Source organism: Crinia signifera, chromosome 1, assembly GCF_055691185.1.
Source record: "Crinia signifera chromosome 1, ASM5569118v1, whole genome shotgun sequence".
NCBI lineage: Eukaryota > Metazoa > Chordata > Amphibia > Anura > Myobatrachidae > Crinia > Crinia signifera.
The window spans coordinates 56,872,564-56,884,924 of record NC_139217.1 but is presented as its reverse complement, the minus strand read 5'-3'; the positions used below and the strand labels follow the sequence as shown (position 1 = coordinate 56,884,924).

Genomic DNA, 12,361 nt, shown 5'->3' with positions numbered 1-12,361 from the left:
GAAATCCTGCGCACCAAGTGAAAATAACACATAAAACAAGACCTAAAAGGCAGGTAAATATAGAATTAGGTCAGTATTTCTATACATGCATTGTGGAATTACCCTCTGTGCAATCTGACGGCTCCGCTTGGAGGTAAGCTTCTGATGCAATTTCCGCTTCTCCTGTTTTAATAAGTTTTCTAACTTCTGTTTCACTTGTAAAACCTCTGTCTGAGATCTTTCCAACAGCAGCTCAGCCTGGCTGTCACTTAAGTGTCCGGCCCTGAAAAAGACATTAATTTAGATCTATCAAACATTAATACAGTACACAGGCGTGCTACGATATCCCTGGGGCTTCATAGCAAAACCACCATGTCATCTGCAGATACGTATTTTAAGACCAGTAAAATCATAACGGAAATGTCCATTGAAAGAAAAAACAGTAGTAAAGACTTACTAGACCTTCCAATGTATGATTTATTAATTTAAAACTGCTTTTGTTCACAAGGATTAGTTTTGTATTCAGCAGACCAAGATTAAATTGTTTATTTTCCGTTTGAGGACAAGTTAATTCCCACAGCTGTGCTTTTTGCGAGAGGCTGAACATAGAATTTTAACCCGGTTCAGTTCTTGCCAAGTCATGTGACCTAAAGAATTCCGGTGGGGTGTGCATAAATAAGACAGATAACATTCTTTATGCAGCCTGTCAGTCCCAACAAAGGTATGTCACCTTGAATCCATCGAAGTGAATGAGAAAATGTAATGTATCTCCCGAAACTACATATGTCTAGAAACAGATATTTTTTGACTCTGTAAAAAAAAAAAAAAAAAACTAAACTACTTTTACCTTTTTTGTCAGTGTGCCCATGCAAATAATATTCAGAAACATTGTTTTACACAGTATGGGCGAGATGTACTAAGCCTTGAAAAGTGATAAAATGGAGAGTGATAAATATCCAACCTATCAGCTACTGGGCGGGATGTATTAAAATACATCGCCGCCCTTCGCCGCGATGCTGCTGCATATGTACTAACATATGCGGCTGGCATCGCGGTGCTGTGACGGAGGCCCCCCGCGATACCTGTACACTGGTGTGTGGGGGGTCTCCGTCACCTCCCTGCCGCCACGCTCTCCCCTCACGCCGGGGACAGCTATGCATGCTGTCCCCGGCACTTCCTCCTCCCCCCTGCAGCCGGAAGGATGTCCGGCTGCTTCACTAGGGGGAGGCAGGGCTTACCTTCCGGGGTCCAGGAGGACCCTTCAGGAAGGTAAGCCAGAGGGGGGGTCGGCGAATCGGCGGGTTTGCGTCGGCGTCAGCGGGCGGCGAAAAGAAGCCCATAGGCTTCTATAGGGTATCGCCACCCAAAGGTGGCGATACCCTTCAGTGCGGTATCATTTTTGATACATTGGAAAATGCGGTAAAACTGGGGTTTTACAGCATTTTCCATTTGATACATCTCGCCCACTATCTTGTCATTTTTCAAAAACAGTCTGTGATATGGCAGGTCAGAGGTGATTGGCCGGTGATTTATCTATCTCCATTGTATCACATTTCAAGCTTAGTACATCTGGCCCTGTGACAATTGTTACTGGATTTGCATATTGATATTTTTTTAAAGTTAAGGTGCTACCATTACAAATTAGTCCACATACACTTTTGCTCAAATGTGCGTGCACCAGAATCTTTTTCACAAAATACAGATGTAGCCATGTTCATCTTTGACGCAATTCTTATGCACATGTATTGCGGCATGCTGCACGGTTCTGCAAACTGCGAATAGCCACACCCGGCGATCGCCAATAGACTTTGAGAACATTCACACGCCAACTCTACATTGCAGGCACACTAGTAACAGCATGGTCGCATCGCTAATGGGACAAAATTGCAATGAAAGGGTCTCTTGAGATTAGTACTCTGCTACAAATCTTACTGTTTGAAATGTATAAAATGTGACATGCATATAAAATGTAATATTAAGAGGCAAATTTTCTAAACAGCTAGATTAAGACCCAATGTGAAGATCATCAGAAGAGCAAGGAGTGGCAGGATGGCAATTGTCCCTGTCCTGGACCCCTAGCATAGGAACATATAAAGTGGAAAGTTTATTAAATTCAGCCAGATCAGTGTGGCTGATGGATCATCATGGGTTTCTCCCTATATCCACACTTTGGCCCTTATTCTGGTTCACTCGCAAAGGCAAATTCCTTCTCAAATGGACAAAACCATGAGCACTGCAGGTGGGGCAGATGTAACATGTGCAGAGAGAATTAGATTTGGGGGGGGGGGGGGTTACTTCAAAGTGAGATCTATATTGCAGTGTAAAAATAAAGCAGTCAGTATTTTCCCTGCACAGAAACAAAATAACTCACCCAAATCTAATTCTCTCTGCACATGTAACATTTGCCCCCCTGCAGTGCACATGGTTTTTTCCATTTGAGAAGGAATTTGCCTTTGCGAATGAACCAGAATAAGGGCCCTTGTGCAGGAAGACACCTCTGCCTTGGAAGAATACCTTAGAGAGAGATAAAGTGACGCTTCCCATATAAACCAATCAGCTTCTATCTGTCATTTTAAAGACTGTGCTAGATAAATGAGAGCTACTGTACAGTAAAAGCAGATTGGTTGCTATGGGCAACTTCTCCACATTATCACACTCTATAGGTGTGTACACATGGTGCGATTTGGTTGCTGAGCAATTTTGGCTTATTATCGCTCAGCGACCATATTGCATAGTGTACCATTTTTTTACGGCAACCAGGGCGCTCCTAGCAATACTGCCCTGAAAACACAGGCGATATGGTCGCTCAGTGACCACTTAGCCAGCAATTCTGGCTAATATCGTCCCGTGTGTACAGGGCTTTAGGTTTGCTTCCCCCCCCCCACTTCTCTCAGGTGAATGGAAATACAGATGGGCACACGTAGGAGCATCCTGCCAGCATTTGCAGCAAGAAGCCCAACTATACCCAATGTTTTTGGCTGCACACTGAGACATGAGTATGCAGTCAGTATGAAGATGTTCACTAGATCGACGGCTATAATGTCTACACCAGAATGTCAACAATGGTAAAATGTTGACATGAATAAATTAGTTAGGCTTAAATTTAGGAGTTACAGTAGGGATACTTCGGAAATGGATTGTCTCTATTGTGAACTCAAGAAATCTGGGTGATTGCCTCACAGGTAAATTGCTGCAAATGGGGCATATCGGTATTGGGGCCAAATGACTTCATTGTCACAGACATAAATCAGTAGGCCCCACCCCTCCTTCAATTCCCATACTATTGCCCCATTGTGCCCACTTTTCTAGGAAGTGGGTGCCCAATCTTCTGGGGGTGCCTCCACGCAGGAACGGGGAGAGTAGGCAAGTGGTGGTCACAGCAAATATTGCCAACATTACTCTTGACAGTATACAAAAATTTCTGAATAGAAGTTGTATCGCGCCCTAGGGATGCTGCTTAGCTGGTTATCCTGGTTTTACCACACCATCAATACTTTGAAGATATAAGAAATTTACAGTATAAACTCCTTTAGCGCCTCCCCAACTACTAAACTACACAACCGGCAATCCTGTCATAGGCTACAGAAAACGAGTGGAGATGTTACCTTAGACACCTTGAAAAAGGGCTAGTTGAGCCCGAATCATGTTGGTGGTGAGTGGAGTGGCACCATAGAAAGCATGGGCTGTACTTTTTTCAGCTGGTATCACTCTTGTCCTTAGCCGGATAAGGTATAGGAGTGATTGGATCCAGGTGGCCTTGGTGCCCGTGTTTTTATGTACTTTTACTTGATCTATCACCACTTTTAAAGAATACTTTTACGGACTGCGGTTTCCTCCCGAATTGATGATTCTGAATGGGGACATCCACATAAAGAAACCTGTTGGGGCATATAGGGCCTCTTCAGGAGGTGAGTGTTAATCCATATGAGGGGTGATTGCTGCTTGTGGTAGAGACAAGTTTTTTTATCCTATGGTAAAGGGCTCAGAGCAGAGGTCAGTATGTAACTTGAAGAGGGACCTGGTTGTTATTACTAAAAGTACCACTTACCTGCTAAAGACACCCCCTATGTGAATATAGGGCCTCTTTATAAGGTAAGTCTGGTAATCAAGAGAGACAAAGTGTCGTCGGGGGAAATATATTGGACTTTCCTGATCTCCAATCATTTTCTGTAGCCAACAACAGAGGCGCTAAAGTAGGGTTATCCATTTCTTATATTACTCTTGGCAGCCCTGGCTACTTTAATAAATCACATTGGGCCAGAAGCACTAAGCTTCAAAAGTGATAAAATCTAGAGTGATAAACAGCCAGCCAATCAGCTCCTACCTGCCATGACACAGACTGTGTTTGAAAAATGTCAGGTGATAGCTGATTGGTTGTGTATCACTCTCCATTTTATCACTTCTGAAGATTAGTGCATCTGGCCCCTTAAGCTTTGTAATCAAGATGTGTCATCAACGGATCCTACAGTATCTGGACAGTCTGGTCTCTCCAAATGTATTAAACCCTGTGCAAACTCTATGGGCATATAAGATCAGATGTACTAAGCCTTGGAGAAAGATACTAGGACAGTAAAGACCTGAATAGTAGGTACTTTATCCCTCTCCAGTGTATCACTCTCCAAGGCTCGGTACACCTCCATCACTGAATGAGAAATCCCACAGCTCCTATTGGCTGCCCTCCCCTGTACTAGTGACTGTGATATTACTTTTGAATACAGTGATGTTACCTTTCCGTCCTGTTAATAAGACTCGCTATTTGTGTTGCTGCGGAGTTCAGTAGACATCGGGAGCGTCCGTCACCTAGCTGCATGGCGTACAACAAGTGCTTCTGTGCTGAAAGTCTTTTATTCATGTGATACTTTTGGGTAGCTTGCAGAACATCCAGAAGATCTTCTGCCTCTTCCTATAAAAACAAACAGGAATGGAGCGATTAGCGAAGAGAGGGCGAAAGTCTCAGCATACGGTTTGCATCACTGTTTCCATCACCTTTACCACTCCATCACCTGCAGAATACATTTGACCTTTAAAAAAACAAAACAAAATTTTTATGGGTCTATTTACTCAGTCCTGAAGAGAGATAAAATGAAGATTTTTTGTCAGTATTCAATGAGAAAAATTCTCCGTGCATGGAGAGAGATTTTTTCTCTCGCCATGCACTCGCCCTGTTCCGGAGGGCTCGCTGCCACTCCTGCTCCCACTATTCAATGTGGTTAAGACTCGCTGCCACTCGCGGCGAGTCTTAACCCCTGCAGCGGACGAGCGTCCGCGGCAGGGAGCTGGCAGGGAGCCGGGGGACGGTGGCAGCCAGGGAGATTAAAGTCTCCCTGGCTGCCCCAGAACATATGTGGAGGGGAGGAGGGCTCCCCGGGACCCAGACAGCACAAGCTGCCCCCCTATAGCCAGCGGGGGACGCAGTATTCACTGCACCCGATCGTGCACATGTAATGATCGGGTGCAGTGAATACATGAATATCTAATGAGCGGCTCGAGAGCTCCGGCCCCCTGCTGGCTGCTCTGTGTGTAAAAAAAATATATATATATTTTTTTTAAATTAAATATATATTCATGTGCTATAAGCACATGAATAAAAATAACATGCCCCTTAACAGAAAAAAAATCCTGATGTTTTGACACCAAAATTAAAAAAAAAACCTTTTAGTTTAAAAGTTCACACAATCCAGTTCTCCATGAAAAGATGGAGAATTGCTACACAGAGAGACACGGCGAAAATCACTTAAAAAGACGGCGAAAATATCACATTGAATAGGGTGGTTCACTTTTGGAGAGCAAAATGCTCCTTCCAACACAAAAATAGCACAAACTCGCCATAAAACACGGCAAATTTTTCTCATTGAATACTGCCCAAAGTACCTGCCCCAACTGCCATATTACAGGCTGTGTTTGAAAAAGGACAGTTAGGGACTGGTTGGTACTTTATCTCTCTCCCAGACTTAGCAAATAGACCTGTTAAATAAAGCACAGAATAAACAGTAAAAAATAGTAATTAAAAGCAGTGTATCTGCATGTACAACCATCAAACTCAGAGGGGTATTCAATGACGGGTCACGACTGTCGGGCTGGCCCGACAGCCGTGACCCTGTCCCGTTCTCGGTCAGCTGGATGCTGATTCTTTAGGTGGGATTCAATGTCACGCCTACCGAGTGCTGGGAAGGGGGCGTGTCCGCAAGAAACGGACAGAAATCGTTCTCGGCAGAACATGCTCGACTGCTTGAGAAGTCGGGCACGTTCTGCCGAGATCCCTGTTCAATGCTGTCGGGGAACACAGCATTGAATAGGGCCCCGCCGCCATTTCCCCCGTCGGGAATGGCGGCGGGAGATTGAATATCCCCCTCAATCTTTATAAGGCCAAGATAGAATACTTGAATTTCCCGCATTCAGACTACGGTTTGACTCTTCGAGGGTGATCGGGATGAGTCTTCATTGAAAGGTTAAAAACAATACAAAGTGAGGTTATTTTAGCCATTTATCGAGTGTAGTTTTAAAGTTGTCCAATCAAATTTAACATTTGAAATCTATTTGTACTCGTCATAACCCTTCCTCCTACCTGGACTTTCAAATAGTCTTTAATGACAGACTTTTGCATAGCTGGTTTATTTTTCATTGAACTGGACACTTGGTCAAAGAAGATCTTGTGCAGTTCAGTCCTGTGAGTGATGGTCAGCTGTCTGTAGCCCCTGGCAAACTGCTCCTCTTGCTTGTACAACAAGATTCTCTTCGTCTCAGCCCGTTCCAGGCCATGGAGCTTGTCAAGGAGGGATCTGTATTCTGTGAAAGACTAGAAGAAATGCGACATGAGGAGAAGTTCTTTGCACCACCGATTCCTCTGCATGTTGACCATTCCCACAACCCTCACACTAAAAATGGACTAGACTGCATGACATGGACTCAAACTGGACAAAGCATTGACACATGGAATTCACCTGCAGGTAAGAACCGTATGGCCCTTCCAGTCGGCCCTTTAGGGTTTGTGTAATAGGGATATTAGAGTTAGGGGTTAGTTTAGGGCTGGGGTAGCCAACCCTAGTCCTCGAGAGCTACCAACAGTGCATGTTTTGCAGGTCTCCTCACAGAATCACAAGTGAGCTAATTAGCTTCATCTGTGTATCTTTTAAAATGTGTCAGTGATTAATGAGTGCAGCTGTGCAGCAGCTAGGTTGTCTGGAATATGTGAACTGTTGGTAGCTCTTGAGGGCTAGGGTTGGCTACCACTGGTTTAGGGGATTGGGTAAGGTTATTAAGGTTGGTTGATAGGACTGGTTTAGGGTTTTAGGGATAAGGTATTAGGATAAATGTTTAGGGTGAGGTTTAGGTTAGGGTGCTCTACATTCCACATTCACCAGGATTGCACCTTATTTGGGGTATGTGCCTGTGGAGTCCACGGAAAAGACCTTCAATAATCATGAAGAAGCATTTGGTTTACGCCAAACATTTTATGCACATTATAATATGCTTTTTAAAAGATGATATTAATTGCCCATTAAAAATCCATTAGATCTACTGTACCTAGCTGCTTAAACCGGCAGCCGCCACTGAGCAGCATCTACAGCAAGGGTTGCCAAACCTGTCCTCAAGATCTACGGATAGGTGCAGGTGTTGGAACGGTCCATACCATTGACTGCTCATATATTGCCCCACACATTGTCATGCTATCCTCCTTCACACATAAATACGGTAAGTAGCATTCGTGCACATAATGGTGCTGATACTGCTTTTCTCATATAATGCCGGTTCCTACATCTACCACAATGATCCCTAGTGGATCTCCACCAGGCAGGTGAGTCAATGCTTTCCCTTTTTAGCAGTTCAGGGTTTCATACATGCTGTCATTATCTGAACCTGCGCCACCACAAACGGTAAAGAGGGTCTGTTCAGATAATGGACCGAGCACATATATTAATAGAGATGTACATTTATCTATCCTCCATGCAATACAAGTTGTGTTATACATTACGCGTGAGTTCTGTGTGACTCGGTTGTGGCAGTAATCATTTTTGCAACCTTTTTGCGTTAAATAGCGTCATTTGCAAATGGACGCAAATAGGAAGCACAAGCAGCTTCTGCTGATTAAAATTATATGTGGCATGTCTATATTTTGTGTGTGACTGTGGCTCTATTCCTGGAAAACTGTGTAACGTAGCACTTTGTATGCAGATTCAGTGGCAGATACAGGGCTGTTTAATGCAAAAGGACTGTACATCTACCCCCAAGAGTCACACAGTAGAAGGAGGCAGAGCGGTGTCCCTCTGAGTATAGAGCAGCAGTGGGAGTCTCTGGAGAGGATTATGCGCCTAATTCAGACAGGATCGTAGGGCAAATTTGTTCTCCAAATGGGCAAAACATGTGCAGAGAGAGTTGGATTTGGATGGGGTGTGTTAAAACTGAAACCTAAATTGCAGTATAAAAATAAAGCAGTCAGTATTTACCCTGCACCGAAACCAAATAACTCACCCAAATCTAACTCTCTGCACGTTACATCTGCCCCACCTGCAATGCAGCATGGTTTTGCCCATTTTAAGTCTGAATTAGTCCCTTTATTATTTGCTATAAGGCCTGACTCATAGTTGTTGTATGTGAACCAGTTAATCGTGGTGGTGATCCATTTCTACGCCCTTGTACTTGGCCATTATATTTCCGATGCCAGTGAGAGGCTTATTTTTTCTTCCGATGCCTCCTGCGACATTAACGTATCAGTCGTATGGTATCGGAACAGCCGCAGGTAAGCTGTACAACTATGAATCAAGCTCATAGTAAAATACGATATCTAATAGTAAAGTTTTGTTTAATTATCCTGACAAAATAAAACTATGTATATGTAAATCCCTGCAGCAGAAAATAAGCCCGACTTACAAAGAACCGATATTACTTTCAGTAACACTGAATCCCGTGAATTAAAATGACATTCTTATCCTCACCTTGAAAACAATAAGAGCAAGAAAATAGGGAGCTTAAAAGATTAGACATTCATGGCATGTGTCGTGTTTAATAACACGGTAGTTTACAAAATCTATTAGTATATCCATTATTCTGCCAGCCCGTGTCGCGGTATATATATCTTCTCTATTAACAAAACTGATTTGCGCGTAAAATGTTACCAGGCCGTTCTCCTGCTGCATTTTTCTGTGTTTACAGCGACCTTTCAAAGTTGAGAAGCCTCAAGGGCCTACTAGACATTTATTCATCTTGTAATATGACAATAAAGAATGATTCACCGCAGAGGTTTTAGATTAGAGTTGCAAGAAGGTGTTCTATGTTCGAAAGTATACTATCAGCAATTATTCAGCTGGGAGCAGGATCTCAGAGATCCATCTCCTGTAGTTCTGGGAGACCAAAAGTGGCATTTCCCAATGACTGTATCAGAGGACCCCCAAGCGAGACCATTTGGGGTGAAAAAAACTAATATTGTGACCACAATTTATGAAACCAATGCATTTTGTATCTACGTGTAGAAAAGGCTGTCGCTTGGCCTTCGTCCTAGTTGACATACCTTTTCCTCCGCGTGCTTCGTGAGCCCCTCCGCTTCATCGCTGGCCTCTTTCTGCCTGCGAAGCTGAAGGTCCATTTGTTTCCTGGTGTCCAAGTTACATTCTGCGGTCAAAGCGACCATCTTCCGCTGATGTTCTTCTTGTATTCTCTTCTCAAGGTCAATCCAGTGGCCGCTCAGGGCAGCGTACAGCTTTCTCTCCTCCAGAGGTGAGAGGCTGGCGTCACTGGCCATCTGTCGCAGCAGTATCCCAGTGACATCTTTGCAGACTTGTATTCGACATACTTCCAAATATGCATCTGCCTGGGTCATATTGCCGATCTCTGAGCTGGGGACACACAAATTAGCATATGCAATGAATGTAACATTTTACAATACCTGGCACAATATTCAAAGCTAAAATGTTAACATTGTACACTAATTATTAGCAAATGCACCATTTTCTTTGTTTATTTTGCTTTGCATCTCCTTTTAATCACACAATTTAAATGTCTCTGTTTCATCATTTATTTGCCTCCCAGCAAAGGGGTTCTTAGATCAATATCATCTGTGCTGAGTTTTACATTCACCCATGTTTGCCTGGGTGTCCTCCCAACAATCCCCAAAACACATACTGGAATTTTAATTGGATCACGACAAAAAAAAAAAAAAAAAGCCTTAGGGGGATATTCAATTGCCGTCGAGCATCTCCCGTGGGGGAGATGCTCGACGGGCCCTATTCAATGCTGTCTTCCCCGACAGCATTGAACAGGGTTTCCTGGCATAACGAGCCCGACAGCTCTAGCTGTCGGGCTCGTTCTGCCGAGAACAGCCGGGAAGTGACGAGCTGCCGGCTGCAGCTCGTCACTTCCCGGCCGCAACTCGCGACCACGCCCCCTTCTCGACCCGCTGCAGGCGGGACATTGAATCCCGCCTGCATGTTCTCGGTCGAGCTGACCGAGAACGGGACTGGGTCACGGCGGGCGAGCAAGCTCGTCTGCTGTGACCCGAAGATTGAATACCCCCCTTAACCCTTTGAGTGCCAAAATATCTGAGCGAGATGCTCAAAAATATCTGCTAAAAAAGCCAGCAACTCTGTGAGAGATGTGAACAATACGAGGGCCAACAGCTCTGTGAGAAATGTGCAAAATACAAGCTAAAAACGCCAGCTTTGCTCACATTTGTTATATAAATTCAAATAAAAAAATGTTGTGTAAAAAAAAGATTACATTTCCAATCGAAGATAAACATTACAGGTCATTATGATGAATAAAAATATTGGCTTGGCCAATTTTCACAACAATTTTGACAAATTCACTTGGCACTCAGGGGTAGATGTATGAAGCAGTGATGAGGGAGGAGAAGCGATAAAGTGCCTGGTACTTTATCACTGGCCAATCAGCTCCTGACTGTTAACTTACAGGCTGGGTTTAAAAAGGGACAGTCAGGAGCTGATTGGCCAGTGATAAAGTACCAGGCACTTTATCACTTCTCCTCCCTTGTCACTGTTTCACACATCTACCCCTCAAAGCCTTAATTTGCAGGTATACAGGTGAAACTCAAAAAAATTTGAATATTGTGCAAAAGTTTATTTGTTTCAGTAACTCAACTTAAAAAGTGAAACTAATATTATATAGACTTACATGCAAATTGAGATATTTCAAGCCTTTATTTACAGCTTATGAAAACCCCAACCCAATATCTCAGAAAATTACATCAAATAAATAAAAAAATTTTTTTTTAAATTTAATATAGAAATGCATATGTACTCCAATACTTGGTTCAGGTCTTTTTTGCATGAATTGCTGCCTCAGCGCGGCGTGGAATGGATGCCATCAGCCTGGCACTGCTGAGGTGTTATGGAAGACCAGGATGCTTCAATTGTGGTCTTCAGCTCTTCTGCATTGTTTGGTCTCATGTCTCTCATCTTTCTCTTGGCAATGCCCCATAGATTCTCTATGGGGTTCAGATCAGGCGAGTTTGCTGGCTAATCCAGCACAGTAATCCCATGGTCACTGAACCAGCTTTTGGTACTTTTGGCAATGTGGGCAGGTGCCAAGTCCTGCTGGAAAATGAAGTCAGCATCTCCATATAGCTTGTCTGCTGAAGGAAGAATGAAGTACTGGACTTCACGCATCTTGGATTGTGTGCCTCTCCATTCTTCCTCCAGGGTCTGGGACTTGGGTTTCCAAATGAGATGAAAAATTTGTTCTCATCAGAAAAGAGGAATCTGGACCACTGAGCAACAGACCAGTTATTTCCTTATTTAGCCCAGGTAAGACGCTTCTGGCATTGTCTGTTGTTCAGGAGCGGCCTGACAAGAGCAATACGACATTTGAAGCCCATGTCCAGGATCCGTCTGTGTGTGGTGGCTCTTGATGCACCAACTCCAGCCTCAGTCCACCCCTTTGAATGGCCACTATTGAATGGCCTTTTCCTGATAATTCTCTCCAAGCTGCGGTCATCCCTGTTACTTGTGCAACTTTTTCTTCCACACTTTTCCCTTCCACTCCTTGTGTGAGGCTTTCCCTCTGGAGGGTGTCAATGATTGGTTTTCTACACAACGGTCAGGTCAGCAGTCTTCCTCATGATTCTACTGAACCATACTGAGAGAGACCATTTAATTAATTAGTTGATTAAAGTGCGACACTTTGAGCCTACGGTATTGAACCTTTTCACAATATTATCATTTTCAGAGATTTTGGATTTGGGCTTTCATAAGCTGTAATCATCAAAATTATAACATATAAAGACGAAATATTTCACTTTGCATGTAATGGAGTCTACATAATATATTTGTTTCACATTTTAAGTTGAATTACTGAAATAAATGAACTTTTGCACGATATTCAAATTTTTCAAGTTTCACCTGTATGTGCTTGTGAAATGGTAATAAAATAA

General features: G+C 43.4%; 1 protein-coding gene across 1 annotated transcript in view; it reads right to left on the bottom strand.

Annotated features, from left to right (window-relative positions):
• EVC2 (EvC ciliary complex subunit 2) overlaps window positions 1-12,361 on the bottom strand; it is a 117,168-nt gene that overhangs the window by 48,359 nt on the left and 56,448 nt on the right. The window contains exons 10-13 of the mRNA XM_083155525.1: window positions 9,485-9,809; window positions 6,545-6,775; window positions 4,707-4,882; window positions 103-262 (exon numbers count right to left, since the gene is read on the bottom strand). Coding sequence (XP_083011651.1) covers window positions 103-262; window positions 4,707-4,882; window positions 6,545-6,775; window positions 9,485-9,809 — 892 coding nt within the window. The remainder of the gene's footprint in view (window positions 1-102; window positions 263-4,706; window positions 4,883-6,544; window positions 6,776-9,484; window positions 9,810-12,361) is intronic.